General features: G+C 31.4%; 3 protein-coding genes and 2 pseudogenes across 7 annotated transcripts in view; 2 read left to right on the forward strand and 3 right to left on the reverse strand.

Annotated features, from left to right (window-relative positions):
* The window catches only part of LOC145187702 (uncharacterized), a 67167-nt pseudogene extending 65586 nt beyond the window's left edge, over window positions 1-1581 (reverse strand). The window contains exons 1-4 of the transcript XR_016449344.1: window positions 1473-1581; window positions 740-785; window positions 379-546; window positions 120-266 (exon numbers count right to left, since the gene is read on the reverse strand). The product of XR_016449344.1 is annotated as an uncharacterized LOC145187702 (transcript). The remainder of the gene's footprint in view (window positions 1-119; window positions 267-378; window positions 547-739; window positions 786-1472) is intronic.
* A 1646-nt stretch (window positions 1582-3227) lies between these two features.
* LOC149893600 (zinc finger MYM-type protein 1-like) lies at window positions 3228-4812 on the forward strand. The gene is made up of 2 exons (XM_090073464.1): window positions 3228-3983; window positions 4081-4812. Exons 1-2 carry the CDS (start codon window positions 3242-3244, stop codon window positions 4605-4607), a joined length of 1269 nt encoding a protein of 422 aa, XP_089929590.1. The 5' UTR covers window positions 3228-3241; the 3' UTR covers window positions 4608-4812.
* A 5041-nt stretch (window positions 4813-9853) lies between these two features.
* On the forward strand, window positions 9854-10962 carry LOC149893601 (uncharacterized; annotated as a pseudogene).
* Window positions 10963-13012: 2050 nt separating this feature from the next.
* Window positions 13013-21271, reverse strand: part of LOC145188151 (polycystin-1-like protein 2) — a 47628-nt gene continuing 39369 nt past the window's right edge. For all 4 annotated transcript variants that reach the window (XR_016449346.1, XM_090076912.1, XM_090076914.1 and 1 more), the window contains 5 exons: window positions 19555-20193; window positions 14220-14498; window positions 13878-14147; window positions 13571-13726; window positions 13013-13491 (listed from right to left, as the gene is read on the reverse strand). Coding sequence is in view for 3 of the 4 variants with exons in the window: in XM_090076912.1 (XP_089933038.1) it covers window positions 13337-13491; window positions 13571-13726; window positions 13878-14147; window positions 14220-14498; window positions 19555-20193 (1499 nt within the window). In the remaining variant the exon portion in view is untranslated. The remainder of the gene's footprint in view (window positions 13492-13570; window positions 13727-13877; window positions 14148-14219; window positions 14499-19554; window positions 20194-21271) is intronic.
* Window positions 15314-18026, reverse strand: LOC149893602 (uncharacterized). The gene has a single exon (XM_090067353.1). It carries the CDS (start codon window positions 17023-17025, stop codon window positions 15451-15453), a length of 1575 nt encoding a protein of 524 aa, XP_089923479.1. The 5' UTR covers window positions 17026-18026; the 3' UTR covers window positions 15314-15450.

Raw genomic sequence — 21271 nt, forward strand, 5'->3', positions numbered from 1 at the left:
TCTCCCAAGCAAAATTTTCAATTAAATTTTTATCTTTTTCTTTTATAAAAGCCTATTTTATATCAAGGCTTCTATTTTTAAAAAATATTACATAATATATATAGAATAAGTATCTGTACCTTGGCAGGTTGAATTGTCGAAGCAAGAGCGCCATTCGATGCGGTTATCAGGGCAATTGAACCCGCTACATGTTCTTGTCCTGTTCTGGACTCCCTTAATACAAGTGGTATTGCATGCTGACCACTCGCTCCATGATGACAAGTTAGCTGGAAACCAATAAGGTTGAAACAACTTTAATTAAATTATCTCTTTTTTAGAACTAATCATATTAACTCTCAGTTTAAGAAAATCCCTTGAGATATAATAACTAATACCTACCTGAGCAATACCCCCATTTTCCATCTACATCGAAGCTAAAAGTTGTTGCACAAAAGAATTTTTCATCGGATCTTAAACAACTACTGTATGTTTTTTGCTTGTAAACAAAGGGAAAAAAACAACAATCTCCGTTTGAGTTTCCTCCGTATGTCCTATAGACGCATGGCGCTACAAAAGGTACAATATTTTATAAAAACGTTTTCTTAACACAACTAAACATTTGGTAAGAAATTGTAAAGAGCTGAAATTTAATTAGAAAATTTTTCGACGTATTTTTTTAAACTAAGGAAAATTGGAAAAAAAAAAAATTTTTTTAAGAATTTCCTTTTTGAAAAGTTGCATTACAATTAATAATACTTACAAGATGTCGAATTATACGTTGAAACTTGATTCAGTGATTGCACAACCTTAAACAAAAGGCTTTTTTTATGAAGTCTTATTTAGCAAAAAATCTAACTGTCGCAGAACTGAGAAACAGGTTTATGATATATTACTCTCTTGAAAATCTCGTTATTCAAAAGAGTATTCAAAATTGATAAACTGCAGATGCTTAACAAAGCCTGTAAATTATCTAAAAAAGTAGTGCTAAACCCAGATACGTCTGTCATACTAAAAAATGTATAAAGGATTCGGACTGAAATATAGTCACTTAGGTTTTTAATCCCACGATAAAGATTTTATTACTGACTACCACTTAAACCAATCAGAGTTAAAATAGGCACATGTTATGGAAATGTGAAGAAGTTTCAGCCACATTTGATATTTAAGTTTTTGAATAGTATAAAAGATCCCCTTTTCCTTCAGGTTTAGATGAAGTGAAGCTTAATATATAGCACAGCAACTAAAGACCTTTCATGCATTAACTGAGGAGGAGGAATACAAAAAATCGACGGCTTAATACAAATCAATTTTATGCACACTTTGATTTATATTGCGCTCTGAGACTTTTGGTGGAAAAATGTTGTTAGGCTTCGTCCCAAGAGAATCTTATTGGGATTAAATACACAAAACATAAAAAAAAAAAAAAAGAAAAAAGAAAAAATTGAGAAAAATTTATAATTAAAAACCGAATGAGACAAAATTTGAATTTTTACCAGCCATGTGCAAAGAATATACTTCATTTTTTTTTTTTTTTTTCTAAAAAGGTTTTCAACTTTCAAATTTACCAAAAACCATTGTTATTGCTAAAATTAATTACATGCTTTTCTATTTTGAAAGATACTTACTGAGACTTATTTTTCATAAGTTAAATATTTTATGACTGTTGTTACAAACATTATTTAATATTAAATATGTAACATTCAAATCCATATTTGCTTTCAACAGTGTTCCAGGCAACCGTTGCAATACAAGTTGTTTAATTTTTAATGATTGTAAATCTAAAACGAATGACTTTGCGGTTTAAAAGATCACCTATGGCTTAGAAGCATCAAAAGATGCGTAACTGTAGGTAATAAAAATCAATCTTTATACAGCCGATTTTGGGTTTACAAAAAACGAAACAATAAAAACGATACCACTCTTCAGTTTATCCAAACATAATGTCGCCAAAAAATAATCGTTAAATATATTGTTTTGCTCTTCGTTAAATATATATCTCTTCAAATAAAAGTAATTCACTTTCTAATTAAATTGTTAGGCAATTTTAATGGTGAAATTTATTTTCATGTTACTTTAAGCGTTTCGTTTGTTCAAGTGAATGATTTTTATTAAAAGTGACAGCAAAAAATTAATTATTGTAAAGAAGCATGTTGAAAGTGATATTTATTATTTAATTATTGTATGTAGGTGTTGTTAAATGTGGTATTTGTAACTTAATTATTGTTATTATTGTTAATGGTCAATTTATTGGTGCGTGCTCTCCACAGACCTCTTTTTTATTATATATTCTGTTGGTGGAGCAGCATAGACACTCTTGCATTTTATACTAGTTTGAATATATTGTCTCTCCAAACGATCAGTTTTAATCCTCGAGATTTTACAATTTTTTTATTTTTTTGTTTTTTAATTATACTGCGATTACTTTTTCTTTCTTATTTTTTTTAAGGAAACTAAAAAAACTATTAAATTACTAATTTGTAATGGCTTCTAGACATTGCTTAAAATTCTAGAAATTCTGGACATTGTAAATTACCAGCGAACTGCTTCTGCTACGTTTCTGGTTATTATACTTTCCTGCTCAGGTGAAATGTACAGTATCAAGTGATACAAAGAGTTATCAAGGTTAGAGAAGTATTTTGGAATGTTTATTGGGGACCAAGAATGTTATCTGTGGTTGTTGTAAATCAAAATTGGAAGGATGATTTAGAGGGACCAAGAAAAGGGTACCGTTCACCCAGAATTTGGAGAGAGCCAGCAAATACCTGAATGACTTTTAATTTTGCATAGTGAAAGTTTGTAGTTATAAGAAGGCTAAGGACAAGAAGAAGTTAATCTATCTTAACATACCAACTTTTTTCGTACTGGTACCACATGATGAACATAACAGCTCCAGCAAATACAGATCAAGTCAACATGGAAATATTGGACAAGGACGATGATTACATGGAGGAGCAAGAAGATGGAACTTGACAATCTGGTGAATCTCACTTTCCAAACCAACACGAACTTTAAGATTTAGTTAGAATATTTACATTTACATAATATTTAATATTTAATATTTACACATTTAATATTTAATATTTAATATTTAATATTTAATATTTACACATTTAATATTTAATATTTAATATTTACACAATGGCAAGGCCTTGCGTTCCCTAACACATTAAGAAGAAACATTTATAAATGTTTCTTCTTAATGTGTTAGGGAACGCAAGGCCTTGCCATTCGTGGAAAGGTTGAAAATAATTCAAACTTTCACATGCTACTCAAACTACGAGCAGACGATTCTCTGGAACTGAAGAAATGGTTGAATCGTCCTGAAAAGCAAAAGTGGCTCTCGCCTGAAATTGAAAACAAAATCCTGCAAGACTTTGCTCATGCAATGCTTCGTAAGCTATACGAAAGTATAAGGGAATCACAATTTCATAGTTTGATGGCCGATGAAACAACGGATATGTCCGCGAAAGAACAAGTTTCGATCTGCATTCGGCGTGGTAATGAAAAATTTAAAATTGAAGAGCTTTTGTTAACCTGTTTGATGGACGTTTTGAGGGGGAAAGAAGAGCGGGCAATTTACGTGCACTGCCGCGCTCTTAATCTCAACTTGGTAGCACAAGATTCTGTTGAAAATCAAACAGAGATCAGGAATGTTATGAATTTAGTGCAATCATTCATCGCACTTGCCCGTAGATCTCCAAAACGATTGGCATGTGTCAATAAATTTCGAAATGTAGAGGATGTAGAAAGCAAAACATCACTGAGGTCATTTTGCCCCACTGGATGGATCCTTACAAAACCGTCCATTGTATCTATTAAGAGTAACTACTCCGCCATTATTAATTGGTTAGAGGATTTTGAAAATCATCCTGATAATTCAGGCAAAAATAAGTCAGAAGCAGCGGGTTATCTGGAATCTTTTTGTAAGTTTGACACATTTTGCAAATCGGGAATTTTGCGCATAATCTTCACGATAATCGAGGATGCTAATACAGCACTCCTAGGTAAATATTGTTTTATTTCATTGTGTTTTTTGTTTTTTTTTAATATTATTATTTTAAGCAAATTATAATGTTAAATGTTTATTGAAAATCATTTTAGGCATGCATCTTAATTTTTGTAAAGCAAGAAATACCATTAACACGCGTAAGGAGTTGTTAAAAGAACCCCGGGGTGATACTCGCTTCAAAGTTTTATGGGATGCAGCCGTTGTAGCAGCAGAATGTAGTTTACTTGACAAACCAGAGATGCCACGGAAACATCAAAATTTACTGGAAGTGGAGTTCCATACTTTGATACGACTCCAGAGGACCACTACCGCCAGCTTTTCTACGGATTGTGTTATGCATATCTGGATTGTGTTACAACTCCTTCGCGCCATATTTTTGGATCATGCAAAATTCAAGAACATTCAACTAATTGATTTTGAATCAGTTTTGAATGAGCTTGTAGACCATGATGGTGTTCTTTTTCAATTAATTCCACTGATTCCCGAGTTTGGGAAGCTGGTAAAAATTTTACTATGTATGCCTGTCACCTCATGTACGTGCGAGCGTTTTTTTTCTTGTCTTCGTAGGCTAAAGACTTATTTGCGTTCTACAATGTCTCTACAATGTCTGAGCGATTGAATCATCTTGCTATTTTAAATTGCCATCGCGATATTGCCTACACTCTTGATCTTGATCATTTGATCGATGCCTCCATATGCATGAACACATTTTACTTGAGAAAATTAATTACATTTTTATGCCCATTGAAACAACTTTTTATTTCTTATTATAGATTTTCAACTCCTACAAAATAGTTTATGCCCCATCCGGGGAAACTAAAATTCTACGCCTATAATGGTAATGAAAGTTTACAGACTGTTTGGCTAAAAGAGAAAAAAAAAACATCAAGCTAAGATAAAAAACAAGAACTTTCTTAAAAAACAAGAAGCAAGTTTTATTAAGAGTTAAACATTAGGTCAGCTAAATATTTGGTTTCCATGAACATTTTCTATTAATTTTTAAGAGATTATCAGTTTTAAAATCTATTTCATAACATTACTTGTCACACGGTTTTATCTTTAAAAGTTTAAAGAAACCATAAAATTTTTTTTTTTGATGCAGTGAGTAGTTATCCTTTCAATGCAACGGCCTCAAACCTTCTTTAATTGTGAGACAGAGACACAGACTTGCCAGAAAATGATGCACACAGAAAACTTTTAAGTACAAACTTAAAAATTTAAACTGTTGTTTTACTGCAGCTGTAGTTTTACTGCTGCTTTAACATCTAGATTTACTTACATGATGAAATGATAACAACCTTAACTGTATTAACCAAAACAAAAAAAACTTTTACAACTTATACAAATGCAATAAATGCGTCATAACTATTCGGAAATAATCACTTCTTCATTTAAGAAAAACAATATTTCATTTTCCTTGTCAGGTTATGGTTATTGACTATAAAGTAAAAATAACGCAGCATTTATTTGGATTACCTAAAAACTTAAAGTTCAATAAAATTTGACTCAGTTACATAAATCTGTAAATACCCATTAACAACACAATATTTAACGCTATGATAACAAGATATAACGAGCTATTTATACATATATTTAACGAACAACTAAATTATTCTTAAAAGTTGTTACATAAATAAGCAGAAATCACATTAATGTTTAAGTATTGCTTATTTTATGGTTATTTAATAACTATAAAATGTGAATTATAATTTGGTTGGGCTTCAAATGTACCTACACTACACAAAATCACATTTCTCTTACAACCAGAATTGATGTCCGTGGTTCAATGCACGCACAGCTGCCATCTTCAGATTTGTTTTGTGACCAAAAAGTGGCATAAAGGAAGGGTAGTTCGTTTTATTTTCAACTGTTAAAAGTAATTGGTATACATGCATACTTTCAAATCGTATTAGATCTTTTGTTTATTTCATAAAAGCAAACATATTTGTTGTTTACTGTTGTTTACGCTTTTCCAAAAAATCGACAGCAAACGTTTGGGTTCGGGTCTGATTTAGATTAACCATGCACGAAAAAGCGTCAAAAAACCAAGGGGTCGTTTCGTAAAAATTTTAAACCTGATTTTTATCAGTGATAATTATCAGTGTGGGAAAATCACATTTCATAAAATGGTTTTTTTTTTTTATCTGTGATAAAATCTGGTGTATCTGACTTTTATTAGAAGCTTTGTTGGTACTAATTTGGTTTATTAAGGTTGTAAATTATACAGTTACACATATCAAATGCATTAGTATATTCATAAGCCATATTCTGCAATACTAATATAAACTTTCACATTCATGCATATTCATATTTAGACGTGTGTATTGTAAATGTCATCTTGAATTAATTTCGGAAAATTGCTGTGAAATTAACCTAATCTAAATTGTACAGTTGTGTGCTGAATTACCCCCTGCAACAACTCGACAACCAAATCTACGATTTAAACTTAACAATTCCCGCCTTTCTAAATATCAAAATAGCGAACAGATCACATCTGTCATTTGTGAAGGCTGCAAGATAATTTTCTACAAACTCAAGAAAGACGACTCTTCTCGCGTTGAATGGGATCTAAAGTAGGAAAGCTATACTTTAATGATCTTTACATTACCATTCTCTTCTTTCCGACTTATATTAAATATTGTATTATTGTATTAAAAACTGTGGTTGAGTGGAAAACTTTTAAGAGGAACGTGAAGCGAATTTATGTTTTTCCTGATTAGCATCTCTTGCGCCTGGTCAGTTTTAGAACTAAAATCTCATTATCATGTGTATTGGGATTTCTTAAAGCGATTAGGTGAAATTTTTTTCCTAATATTTTGTCATTATTATCATAAATTGTTTTTAGATTTGTAAAAAGAAAATGCATTATGTTTTAGGAACCTGTAAAATAAATTTAAATGTTGATGTTCAAAAAATATTTACTAAATTATCTCTAGGATCATAAAAAAAAAAAAAAGTTTACACAAAATCTAATTAACACTTTCTATTTGTCTACAGGAAGAAATCCTCTCAAAGTCACCATTCGAACATTAAAAAATTATGCAAGTAGAATATCCATTCAATAGCTATCCCTTGAACTTTTCAAGTAATTATATATTGTGCTAAAACCCTCAAAAAGCAAAACAAAAAGGTATCATTATGGTTTAAGTAAACTATAGAACCATCAGAAGATCATTTTATCAACTTTTTTTGTACTCAAGTGTTGTAAAATTTAAGAAAAAGACCGCTAAATTTTGTAATGAACGAAAACAAGCAGATTATTGGTGATATTTTTTTCATTTCTCTTAAAGATGATTGCTTTTTTTTTGACGTCATTTGAGCATGCGTACTTTTTCGAAAGGTACGCGTGCTTAAAACACTTAAACAAGTATTTTCTAGCTAAACAAGCATAAACAAGTATTTTCTAGTTAAAAGTAAAAAAAGTATAAAATAATCTATCCACTGTTTTCAACAGATAATCTTAAAGCTAAGATTGTTTTTTAGTACTTTTTCAATCAGCGGCGAGGACTGAAGCAAGGTCTTAATATTTTTATTAGCGATGCGCATAACTTAGCGGATATAAACATATATCCAACCAGTTTATATGATATGGTATTACATATGATACATCGCATAAACTTTAAAAAAAAAAAAAGAGAAAAAAGAAAACGAATAACTAGAAAACCGTTGTGTTTACAAGTGTTAGTTCATACTCAACTGAGTATATTTAAAGGAAAACTGACGGTGCAGATTAAACAAACACCAATTTGTGAAGATAACCACTCGCTCCTTGAATAGTTCTGAAAGTGTTTGTTTGAAATAAAACTTTGTAAAGGGTTTCAAGAGTTAAGTTTCTACAACATAGATGCTATATATAGCTAAAATTAAATTAAATAAATATAGTATAAATATATATATATATTTAACATAAATTAAATTTGTGATTTCCGTATTGGATATTGAATTTCCATTTCAATATAAAAATTGTTTTAAAAATAGCTCAGACAATCACATTTGCCTCAAAAATAAAGTAGAACAAAAGAAAATCATAAATTTACATCAAGGAAAAAGTTGTTTCTACAATACTGCTCAAAAATTTAGCACATATAAGATTTAAGTTTCATTTTTCTTCTTTTAATTGAATTTTTAGGCGGTAAACTTCTTATGCCTTTTCAATTTTTTTTTTTTACAGTTAATTAAAACATACCTTATATAAAAAAAAAATTGAAAAAAAAGTTACGTTAATTTTCCCATCTATTTTTAACTTAAATAGAGAATGCTAATTAAAGCGATGTAAGAAAGCTGCTCATAAGTTTAGCACACATGCACTTCTATTGTCTTTTAACTGCCGCTCTTTACTTTTTGACGTCAAATTTTTTATTAAAAAGTTAATTTAACTATCCATTTTTTCATAAACAAAACTGAACAAAAGTTTCTAAAATATACATAGAATGTATTGCCTCATTTAAAATAAACTTGGTATTTTTCGCTTAAATTTTGTCCATAATGTGACCAATAAGATGGGAAAAAAAATCAATTAGCTGTGAAATAAAACAGCATATTGTAGGACTACACCTTGGTGGTTTCAACAGCTCTGATAATGCTCGAACTCTTAAGTCTGTATCTCGTTCATGTGTACACAGAACACTGCAGACAAAAACCGATCTGGACGACCAAGAATCACAAGTATCACGGATGATAATAGTATCTATAGAATTGCAAGAAAAAACCCTAAATACTCAGCCAAAGAGATTGCACAAGAAGTGAACTTGGCTCAAAAAAATCATATCCCAAGACAAACTGTAAATAGAAGATTGATCGATCGAAAACTTTGTTGCTACGTTGCTGCTAAAAAACCACTGCTTAAACCAACTGATCGGTTAAAACAATCAAGTTTTGTAGAGCTATTTTGAAAATGACAAATTATGAACAAAGAAGAATAATATTCAGTGACGAATCCAACGTTACAGTTATTAACCGAAAGAACAGTGATTATCCAAAGACACTATATGTTTCGTAGCCGCTTCATTGTACCGCGACTACAAGGTGGTGGAGGTTCGGTAGGCATATGGGGTTGCATCACTCATGACGGGTCTCTGCTACTTATACGATGGTCGTATGGATCAACATAAGCATATCGAAAAGCATGAAAATCATTTAATCCCGACTAGAGACATCTTTTTAGCAATGAGTCGGAGTGGCAGTTTCAACAAGATAACACTCCTTGTCACAAGGCGAAAACGGTGACTATTTGGTTTCAAGAAAACAGCATTAAGGTACTTCAGTGGCCAGCTAGATCACCTGACCTTAATCCAATCGAAAATGTATGGACTGTACTGGACCGCAAACTCACTAAACTTCCCGTAACATCAGCTGAACATCTTAGGGACAGTTTGAATAAAACGTTTGACAACTTATCAACTGATTATTGTCGAAAACTTTTTGATTCAATTAAAAGAAGATGTGAACTAGGGAAAGTAAAATTTTTGGAAATCGAAAACCGAAAATGTTATTTTCAAAACCAGTTTTTGGATATGCAGTACAATCTCTCTAATTCGAACTTTATGGGAAAAAATAAAAGTTCGAATTAGAGAGATTTTTGAATTATAGAAAGTTGACTTTTCTTTTGCGTATTTCACGGTGACTTTACATTTAATCGAATTATGGAGATTTTCGAATTAAAGAGATTCGAACTAGAGAGATTATACTGTATATCTTTTGTACAAACTTTACTTGGTTATTTGGCAGTTCTAAACCACTTTTCTTGATGTGAAGTTGCTTAAGAAAATAAATGAAAACATTTAATTTGCTTTAACTTGAACTTTAACAGTAAGTTACTGCAATTTGTGAAGTAAAAAAGTGAAACAAATTTTCACAAAAACGAAAATGTCGCTTTCTGAAATCCACAAAGATAACACATCAGTTTGGAAGCACTTTTTGCACTCAAAAGAACTTGAATTGGCCAAGTGCAAGCTCCGCGACCAAGAAATTAAGTGCAAAGGAGGAACCACAAGCTCCATGAGGAACCACCTGAGGACAAAGCACAACATCACATTTGCTGGAGTTGTTACTCCTGAGAGGAAACTCGAAGTCATCAAACCCATTGATTCGCTTTTTAAGACAAAGGACCCTGTTGATGTTGTTTTGGCTGAGCTTATTTCATGTGATGGGCTGCCCTTTCGTGTTTTCTCAACTAGTCAACGTTTGAGAACAGCTCTAGAGACACAAGGATACAAATTGCCCAAAGATGCTAAATCGATTAAGGCTCTGCTAATGAAACATTATGAAGATATCAAGAAAACATATCAGCAGCAATTTGTAGAAAAGAAGCTTGTTGGTCACAAATTTAGCTTAACCCTTGATGAGTATACTTCATCCAGAAACAGAAGATATATGAACATAAATGTTCATATGGAAGGTGATATTGGAACCTAGGAAAGTTCAGGGTACATGGGTCTATGCCAGCAGAGAAATTTTGTGTAATTGTTGACGAGAAACTGAAAGAATTTGAGCTACGTTTTGCCTGTGATATTGTTGTAGTAACCACAGATGGAGCTGCTGTAATGAAAAAATTTGGTAGCTCAATTTTACCAGACCATCAGCTCTGCCTCGCACATGGAATCCATTTGGCTGTCTGTGATGTTCTATATAGACAATTTAGGAAAGAAGATATTTGCACACCTGAGCAAGTCACTATTCTAGAAGAGGACCAAGAAGATGATGACAGCGATGAGGAAGAAGGATTAGAAGTTTCAGCAGAAGCAGGTGCATCAGCTCTTCCAATGATCAGGGAGGATATCACAGAACTTATCAACAAGGTCAGAAAATGTGTGAGATTGTTTCGAAAGTTTCCAGTTAAAAATGACATGATTCTGCAAAAGCATGTCCAGTCTGAGTTTGGAAAGGAGCTGCAGCTAATCTTAGACTCTAAGACACTTTGGAACAGCTTACTAGATATGATTTCAAGATTTGTTACCCTTAAGAAATGTATTTAAATGTCACTGATTGGAGTTATCAAGCAATATTTTGCTTTCTGAGTCTGAATTTACCACCTTACAAAATCTAGTAAATGCTTTAGAACAAATCAAGGTTGGTGTTGAAGCACTTTGCAGAAGAGATTCGAACTTGCTCTCATGATGGCATTCTGAAGTTCATTTTCAAGCAGCTAGAAAGCCAGAAAAACACATTTAGTCAAGAGCTAGTTGACTCATTTACTAAAAGAGTCACTGAGAGAAGGAATGCTATTTTTAGTAAACTTAGTTAAATATCTGATTAATCCTGATGTCATTAATGGAGCAACTTATGACATTTTCGAAAATTCCATGCCAAAGAGAAATGCAATTGCTACTACTGCATCCAGTTTGTTTAATCGTTTGTTTGAGCAAAAGAGAAGTGAGTCTATAAATGAGGAAAACTTGTCAGATAATGAAACTAGTCAGGAACAAGTACAGCAATTTACTTCCTTGTCAGAAGAGCTAGAGTTCTCCATTAGAGAGACAGTTAAAGGGGTTTCACCAAAGAAACAAAAAATAAAATCAACTTCCAAATTAATGCTCAAAGAAATGGCAGTATTTGAGCTAACAAAAAAACGAAGAAGCAACTTAGATTTGTTGAACACGGCTTTGAAGTCAATTCAAGTAACAAGTGTGGAGGCTGAAAGGTCATTTTCTGCAAGTGGTCTAACTGTCACTAAACTAAGGTCAAGGTTAAATGATGAAACACTCAATGCTTTATGTTTTTTACGTGCTTATTGTCTAAAGAAACGTAAAATTAACCATTAAAAAGACTTATTTAATTGCTGCTAAATTGTATTTAATGTACGTATATGACATTGTTGCTATATATATTTATGTTTTTGCTGCTGTTGTTCCCCTGAAATATACATAATATAAAGATAAGAAAACCGGTAAACCGGAAAACCGGTTTTTAAAACATTTAAACCGCGGTTTATTCGAAAAACCGATTTTAAAAAAACTTACATATTTCCTTTCCCTAATGTGAACTATGCATAAAGAACAAAAGTGGACATATCTCTTATTGATCTTGCTATTAAAGCAAACTTAAATCCAGGTGTGTTAAACTTACGAGCAGCTTTTTTTTAACCTTTTTTTATATACTAACTTTGATTAAAGATATTTAGTGATAGACATTTGTTTTTTTTTAGTTTTTTTTCTCTTAATGTAATTAAAAAAGTAAAATAAATATTTTTCGTTTTTTAAAAAACCTTGATTTTCTTATTTTTTACTTTTATTTCATTTTTAAAGAAAAAACGCAACTTAAATCTAATGTGTGCTAAATTTTTGAGCAGTGTTGTATATCGTATCATAAATTTTTTCACGATTTAATCTAATCAGTTTTATTTTTGTCAGAATTGTCAAAATCTAATCATAACTTGAGAGAACTTGTCTGCATGAGTAGGAACATTAGACACGTTTAAGAATGAGGTAATCCATTTTCAAGTTTTAACAGTTGTATCAGTATAGAAATAAAATAGATTTGCTTTGATATAGCCTGATGTTATCTGGAATTTTATTTTCAATTTGCTTTGCATGGATAAAGGAATTAACTACAAATATGATAGATGAACTTAAAAAATTTCCAACTGAACTTATTTTTAGGTTACTTCAGTAAAAATTTTTCACAATGGCCAATTTTACTCAGTCATACAGGCCCATTCAGCCATGGAGCACCCTCGGTAGGCAACTTTTTTGGCTAATTGCCGTTTGGTAACATTTTAAAAGAAACAAATTGAGTATTATATCATAGTGTTAATAAAAAAAGATTTTGCTTAATTTTTAGAAGAATTTGTTGACTGATCAGTTTAATATTTGATGATGCGATACTCAATATATTTAAAGCTATATTATCAAGAAACCCCAATCTCTTTAAAACCGTAATATAATTTAACCGGTAAACTTTTAAAGACATGCATTTTAGTTTTCTTTGAAAGACATGCATTTTAATTTCCTACAGTTTGTTTTGATAGGTATTGTATAATATTGCAACTGCAAAACTACCATAGATTATATATCAAATCGAATAGCCTTACTCATTCCGGCGGATTATAGTGCCGTTAACGTCTATTTCATTACCAGGAGGTTTCGTTAGATATTTTACAAACTATTTTTACATTATTAAAATTATTAAATTTACAATATTAAAATCATTAGCACGATGTGTTTTTCTTTTTGAAAAAAAAAAAAAAAAAAAAGTCTGAAGAGTGTTTGAGAAAGAAGCCACCGTGGCGAAAAACAGCAGTTTAAAAAATACATGAAAAAAGCAACAAATTCTTTTCGATTAAAGCAAACCAACGCGTACATACGCAATCTGCTGTTTAAACGTGGGTTCTCCTAAACGTGATTCTAGTTATCAGTTCTTCATTGTCTCTAAGCTGTTTCGAACATATACGATGTTAAGACAGTCAATAAATTTGTCTCGTAATTTGTTCATGATGTCCTCATCGTTTTGTTCCTTGAGTATATGCTCGTAAGAAGATACCCCGAAGAGACATAAAAGTACATTCTCTGAATTTATAAGAAAGAATGTTATAAATCATGATGTTTAATAAAGTTAAACCAACTTTTTTGTTAAAAGTTTTATTACCATTATGTTCAACGTCGATTTCGTTGTTCCAATAGTCAGACAAAGGTGATGAACTACTTTCCAGAGAGGAGGATGACCGAACTAGAGATCGTGTATGACCGGTATTTAGCGGCGATTTTGCTGAGCCCCTGTTATTTACATTCAAGCCAAGCCAACCTGGAATAAAGAATGAAACACACAAGGGTTTGAAAAGGGTTTTGAAAAGGGGTCTCAAGGGGTCTGAAACAGACTATTGAGCTATAAACTGCAAAAAAAGGTTTTTTTCTCCTAAGAATGCAACACATTTTTCATAGAAGCATTAACTCACCTTTAAAACGGTCAATAAAATACTCTATTATCTCATAGTCGTTGCTCTGTAAACCTATGTTTAAACGGACGGACCGAAAAGAATCGTTTAATATTGATATAAACATGTTCATAAATATCCAGTTCATCAAGATATTAAACCCGAAAAAAAAAATAGGACCGAGCACAGAGTTCGCGTTGACAAATTGATAAAAGCTGAACTTGCCCAACAGCAACGAAACGACCGAAGCGATCGTTTGAAAGTAAGTTTGATAACCGTCCAACAAAACACCTGAAAAGAGTTTTTATTTCAGAACACAATAACAAACTTACGTACTTCATAAAAGGAAAGAGTTGCGCTTACCAAACGCAAGGTTAGCGGAGAACATGACAGCGCATAGGATGAGGACGAAGGTAATCCCAAGCATCGAGAGAGGAAACAATGCGACTCTAAGCGTACACGCGAGCAGTGATATTCGACGGTTGAATCGAAGCAATTTAAGAAACTTCAGGTTCACAAAAAAAACAATCAACGAGACGATGTAGGTGTAAGTCAAATCCCAATACGAAGCAAACTGAAAGTTAATAAATTTTTGTGGCTGTTTTTCTGGTAGACGTTGGACCAGCTGTTTGACAAGCTGACCTACAAAAAAAATTACAAGCTGATCAATTCTAAAATCTTACAGAAATAATTTTGTTGTTCTTCGGAATGTCCATTTACAAATTTATATTTCGAGGACTTCAAAGTCAATGAACGCCACCTACAAAGTTTTCGATTTGTATTAAAAATCTTAGAACTTTTAGGATTAATTTATAGTTTAAAAAATGTTAAAAGTACAAAATGTATAATACAGTTTAAATTTCTTTAAAAAACGGGTCCAATGACACAATCTAAGTTTAAGAGTTTTACGATTACCTAATTTTACAAATCTGCTTTGAATCTTAAACATGCTATTTTTAAGAGAATCAGAAAATAACTCATACCAAGTATTATCTAAACGAAAAATTAATCTCTTGAGTTTAAATTTCCATTAAGGTGGTACACCCCCATTCTAAAAAATTTCCTTAAAATAATCAATACAAAATTAAAACTACAATACACAAGTTAAAACAAGTATGCTGATTTTTTTATTAAATAAAAAATCTCGATTGCCCAACTTTTGCCTCACTTATTCCATACGAATTGCCAAAATATGGGTGTAATTTAAAACAAGATATCTCCAGTTCTATATATCTTTTAACTCTGAAATTTTCACACTATGTTCCTATAAGGTACGAAGAGGTTATGAACCAAAATCATGCATTAAAGATGCATAGAACATTTTAAAAATAATTTTCTATATATTTAAGAAAATTTTTAACAAAAAAAGCAAGAAAAAAAGATTCTAAACATACTTATACATCTTATTTATTTGTAGTTTTGGTTCATTACCTAAGTCAATTTATAACAAAAACACCCTGAAAATTCAGCATATGGTCCCAAACTGAAAATATTGCGTTTTAAAATTTAGGTATTTGGTAAAAATGACATTTTGAGAAAAACACAAAAAACAAAATAAAAGTTCGTTATATTAGGAAAAGAAGCACGAGCCCAATTAAAAACCTCCACTATTATATTGTGGGTCCTTTTCCAGTTCTTTTTCAATATCTATGTAACCTTTTTTGATGGCTCTAAGCTGTTTTCTCCTTATTTTACCTCTAGCACTTGATTTGTGATTCATTTTTTTAACTCGGTTGCAGTCCAATTTACGAAGTCCTTCTTGCATAAATATACTTGGTTCGATACCTCCAGCACTAATTACTTTTTCAACTGCTGTGCTTCCATCATTAAATGCTATAATAGCTGAGTTGATACTATTCTCAAGAACTTTTTTCCCAATAAAAAAATCTTTAGGACATCTCTTCCATATTAAGGCATTCAGACTTTCATTGTTATTTTGAGTTTGTCCGTGCAAACATTTTGATAATAATGTTTCATTTGTCAAATCTGTAAATATAGGCATAAGTACTGCTTTAATTGCTAATGGTAAGCTTAATTTAGTTTTGTATGTTGTTTCACCTGTTACTTTATTACTCTGCCACAAACACCAACTATTTCTAGTTTGTGGGCAAAATTTGTCTCTCTCTGACTCTTCACTTATGTCACTGTTGTGAAATAAAACAGCCCAAGGACCTTTTTTCATTGCATATAGGTTATTCACTTTTTGAGGGATAGCCATACCAAAATAATTTTGAAGCGTATTTATGGCTTTATCTGTCAGTCGACCTTTTCCATCTATTTTTTTTCCATCTGAAAGAAACTGACCTTTAAGTGTCACTCTAAGGTTACGCGCACGATTTCCAAGTCTCTTTTGGTAATGTCCAACACAATGAAGTCTGTTTATTTCAAAACCTGGATATGGATTACTTGCAACAACATCATTATATGCTGAGCTGTCACCGTCTCCAATATATCCTTCATATCTCAAACCATGCTTTTCAATTAACCGTTGAAAAATTAAAACAGCACCAGAAGCTTCCATGGATCCTGATGATTTATTGTGGTTAGCTTCACAAACATGATTTATTTTCCAATTTTGATAACCTGGTGTTGACTTTTTTTTGTTCCAATAACTACAAGCTTTGCAGAACTTAGTTAACAAAATTGAATCAAGACATTTTCCATTCTCTTTTGATATTGCAGTGGCAATACCATTTAAAGATTGATGGCCTCTCTTTTGCCAGGTACCATCAACAGAAATCTGGCAATCAGAAACATCATTAACATTCCTTGATTTAGAAATAATATCTCTGGTTTCATTGGCTGCGCTTGACATACTTTCAGAAGCAACTTCATTATAAATGTTTAACAAATTGTTATTTATTGCACTATAGTTTTTAAAATTCATAGGAGATGGCATGTTCATTCCTGCAGCAAATTTGCATATAGATTGATAACCTTTACCAATTTCACGAAAAGCAGTAATGACTTGAAAATTAACTGATGCAGTAGGAACACCTGAAATACTTTTAGATTTTTTAGTAGAAAACTGAGACGTGTGCCATCCTTTGCTAAATTGGCAACAAAGGCACTGTAAAGTTAAATAAAAACAAAAACCTTTCTTGCTTTTTAAATCATTTTCTAAACAAACTTCATTTCCACATTCAGGGCGTTTAAACTCACTAACCATTAGTTTACAAATATTAAAGTTTATAATGATGTTGTAATTTTTTGACTTCCAGATATTTCAGTGTTTACTATTTTTTTGGAGCTTGCTGATAAACTTGGATCAGAAATTGATGTATCAAGCTGAATAAACTTTGAAGATTTTAGGTGTTGATTACAAGAAAACAATCTTTTTTTAGTTCGAGCAATAGAATGTCCCATATCTTACTTAGCTATTTATTTATAAGAACATTAACAAATTAAAACAGCATGCAAGCACAATACATTTGATACATGTTCGCATTAGTAGTTCAAGTTATAGCTTTAAAAATAAACATGAAGCACAAAATAAACAAGCTGCAGTAGAAAAGAGTTATTGATGTTTATAAGCTTGAGCAAGTTTACATTTTTTGTTTTAAAATGCGTTGCTATGGCGTTGCTACGGACCTCTCAATTTATTATGGCCACAAAACACATAATTGTACACACTTCCTTATTTATTTATTAAAAAAAAAATTAATAATATTGTTCTATGAAAAATTTTGACTTAAAAAAACCAATTTTCAAAAAATTGATTTTTTCTAAAAAATTTCGAAATTAATAGGGATGTACCTTAAAAAAGTTTAATTTCGCTAAGAACCTCGATTACCTCCATCAGATTTGACAAACAGGAGATAATTTTAGCGTAAAATTATTGTCTTATAAATATATGCCAATAAAAAAAACTGAATTTGTTGTTTTAAAAGATGATATCTTGCATCATCCCTTAAGTTGCTTTTATTTGGCATGTTCAAAAAGACTTATGAATGCACACGTAAAATCGTGTTGTCGGAGAAAAATCTTTAAGTCTTTAAATCAATGTGACATAACGTCGGTTGACAACATGAATTTGTGTCTTAGAAAAAATTAAGCTGAGCTACAGTGGTTCAGATCACAACCAGCTGATCGATTTGAAATGGAACTAAAACATTTGTATGGCTGTTGTAAAGATGTCATAAATTATGGGGAATGCATTACATGGAAATAACAAACTTTCTTAACTTATTATTATGTAAAAAAGAATATTGATAAATTTTTTGAACATGACAAATAATTTTAAAATTTAAATCTTAACAAGAAATTGTAAGATTTCCGACTTTCAAGCTTGTTTATTTTTTGAAACTTCATTGAATTCGAACAAAGTTAGAATAATTTTGTTCTATATTCCATTTTAATTGTTGGGAGAAAATGAGTTGGTAATTTTAGTATCGAATTCAATTACTGTGCCATGCTGTACTCAAACAAAAAAAAAAGCGGATGTTCTCAAATAATCACATTCAAAATAATGCTTTTGTACAGCAATTTTCTATTTATATTTAGCACGCAGCAGAAGTAATAGAAAAGAAAGCATAGGTAAATATATAGGTAAAAGAAGCATAGGTAATAACTGTAATTGAATCTCCATTTATTATGTTTAACTTACAATAAAATTCTGTTCTTTAACAATTTTTTATATTGCCATTGCGCGTTTTACTGTTTTTCAACAGATATGCGAATTGAGATGGTTACGATTAACTAATTTCAAAATTCTTTTTGAGTGTTATTATTTGGTTCTGATTTAATCTTGTTTGTGAAATCTCCATTTAAATACAGTTTATAAACGGTAAAACAAGAGACAGCGAAATGAGAATCTGCAGAACGTCCCAAAAATAGCAGTAGTATTTTTAAGTGTATCATTATTACAAGTGCGTTGTAGTTGGTTCATATGTAGAAGAGCATACTTGAAATACGTACAGAGTCTCACATATACAACCGTTCTGATTCCTCATTTATGGTCAACAATGCTCTAAAAGATACTTTACAACTATTAAGGCAATGCGTGGAAGACAAAATAACAATATGGGTTTGCCAACACAGAGCCCAGATCATAATCCAACTAAACATATCTGGAATGATGTGAAAAAGTATGAAGAAAGGAAGCCAAAAAACTGGTAATGGTGGTAAATGGAGATTTCCGTGAATTGTAATTAAAATGTCAAGCTCTAGTATCAACAAAACTTCTAAACTGCTTATCTTGCTTGTAGAAATTGTTTTGATATTAAAATATTCAAGAGTTTTTTTTATATAAAACTTCATTCAATAATGCATTGCATTTTAAAGCGTAGCTTTTCCTGGCTCAGAGCGTAAATACGAATTATGTAGTTAATACTGCATATAACTAATGCATGATTGTTTAATTTTATATACAAGATTAGTAAGATGCTAAAAGCAACTCAAACACAATAGTCAACATATTAAAATGATTTGTTGCAGATTTGTTTAATTTGTAAACAATTTTTTTCTTTTTAACACCATATTTTATTCAAAATCACTTTCCCATTTAAAAATTTTTGGGACCATTTCATAATTTGGTCTTTCTAGATGGCTCGCTCATTCATAACTTAGTAATTTTAGATGGCTCACTAAATCAAAATAAGTACTACCTATAACCTTGTCTACTGAACTCAGCAGGACCTATAACCTTGTCTACTGAACTCAGCAACACAAAACTTAAATCTTGAGTAAAAAAACTCACCTCTATAAAAAAACAAAAACACAGCAAGTAGCGAAAGTATAATGAGTGAAACTTCAATGAGATTCCAAAATTCTGCAAAATAACTCCAGCTTTTTCTATAAATCAATTTACATTCACGAATGGTGAAAAGAAGCATCATGAAAACAAACAGTATCTGTGAGCCAATGCTAGCCACTGCATTTCCAGTAGTTGATGTATAAAGTTTAAAAGTAGCCACATTGAAATAAGGTACCATACCACCGAAAGGTGGCAACTCAAACACAATAGTCACCATGTTAAAATGATTAGTAGCAGCATTAAATAAAGCGAACTCAATGATTACAGCGCGTGTTTGACGATCAATCCATTTCCTATGTTTCAATTCATCAATCATATCCTTGTTTATCCATTTTGGATAAATTTCAACTGTATATCCTCCGCCATAATAGAGTTCTAATTTTGCTGAAAATGGATATCCATCAAGCTCATTAGCAGTTCGATACCTCCAAGGCATTGTAGAAGGAGTAATCGAGGAAAAAAACTTTTTTGGTGTTGTCCAATTGAAATCGAAATCTTGTGTTTCTTCAGCTGAAGACTTGTAATCAGACACACAATCAAGATTAAAAAATGAAGATATTAACTTTGCCTTTAAGCAGGAATCTAGAAGAATAATTATACACATACATACATACATACATACATACATACATACATACATACATACATACATACATACATACATACATACATACATACATACATACATACATACATAGATACATACATACACACACACACACAGACAGACACACACATACACATAAGGTGGTCCTTGCTTTTTAACTTTTAAAAATGTTTGCCTCTCACCCTCCCAATACGTTCTTCCAAGGCAGGAACTAACTTGAGTTGAAAATGTCTATGATCTGACAATATTTAGGGCACGCTCAATGCAATTCCGTTTTCAACTATATACGAAGTTGAGCTTTTTAACAATTAAACTACTTTTTTGTTAGCAAGAGTTAAATGTTTATATGTATGTTATATAAATACTGAAAACACATTTAACTAAAAAAGGATCTACGTTAACTAATTTTTTAGACTTGCCACCCTTTTCAAGGTTATTAAGCTAATCTTACCGACTATTATTTACTGAAGGTCGGCAATTATCCAAAATAGACAATACAAGAAGTTGTAGCATTTATTACATTCGGCAAGTTTATTTTCATTTCATATCGTTTGCCACCCGTTGCTACGAATTGCTAGCGAAGTTGACACTCAACATCTTATTGCCGACTTTCGGTAAATAGCAATCGGCAAGACCAGTTCGGTAATGTTGGCAAGTTCAGAAAGTCTAAAAAAGTTGGTAACTTAAAACCTTATGAACTAATAAAAACACAAAATAGCGCTTGGTAAAATATAAGCAAAGGACAATTTTGCAATATTATGGATCTTAGGATTAGTCAGTAATTCATTATTGTACGAACGTTCATTTATTCATGACGCTTTTTATAATTGACTATATTGTTTAAATATTAATTATATTATTATAATTAATTATATTATGATACAAGACCCTGCATTAATGTTGATTTGTTTGAATCTGGGTAGAGATTGTGATGTTCTTTTACAGCTTGTAGAACGAATTATGTTTGCTCTTCATCTTATGTCAACAAAGCATTGTGCTCTTGCATTAGTAAAACTCCTCGCTCTTAGGTGTCGCCGATTAAGCGTAGCTCAA

The sequence above is a fragment of the Hydra viridissima genome, unplaced genomic scaffold (assembly GCF_058129835.1).
Source record: "Hydra viridissima isolate aposymbiotic clone 2 unplaced genomic scaffold, HvirCarnegie_v1 scaffold_1, whole genome shotgun sequence".
In the NCBI taxonomy this organism is placed as follows: domain Eukaryota; kingdom Metazoa; phylum Cnidaria; class Hydrozoa; order Anthoathecata; family Hydridae; genus Hydra; species Hydra viridissima.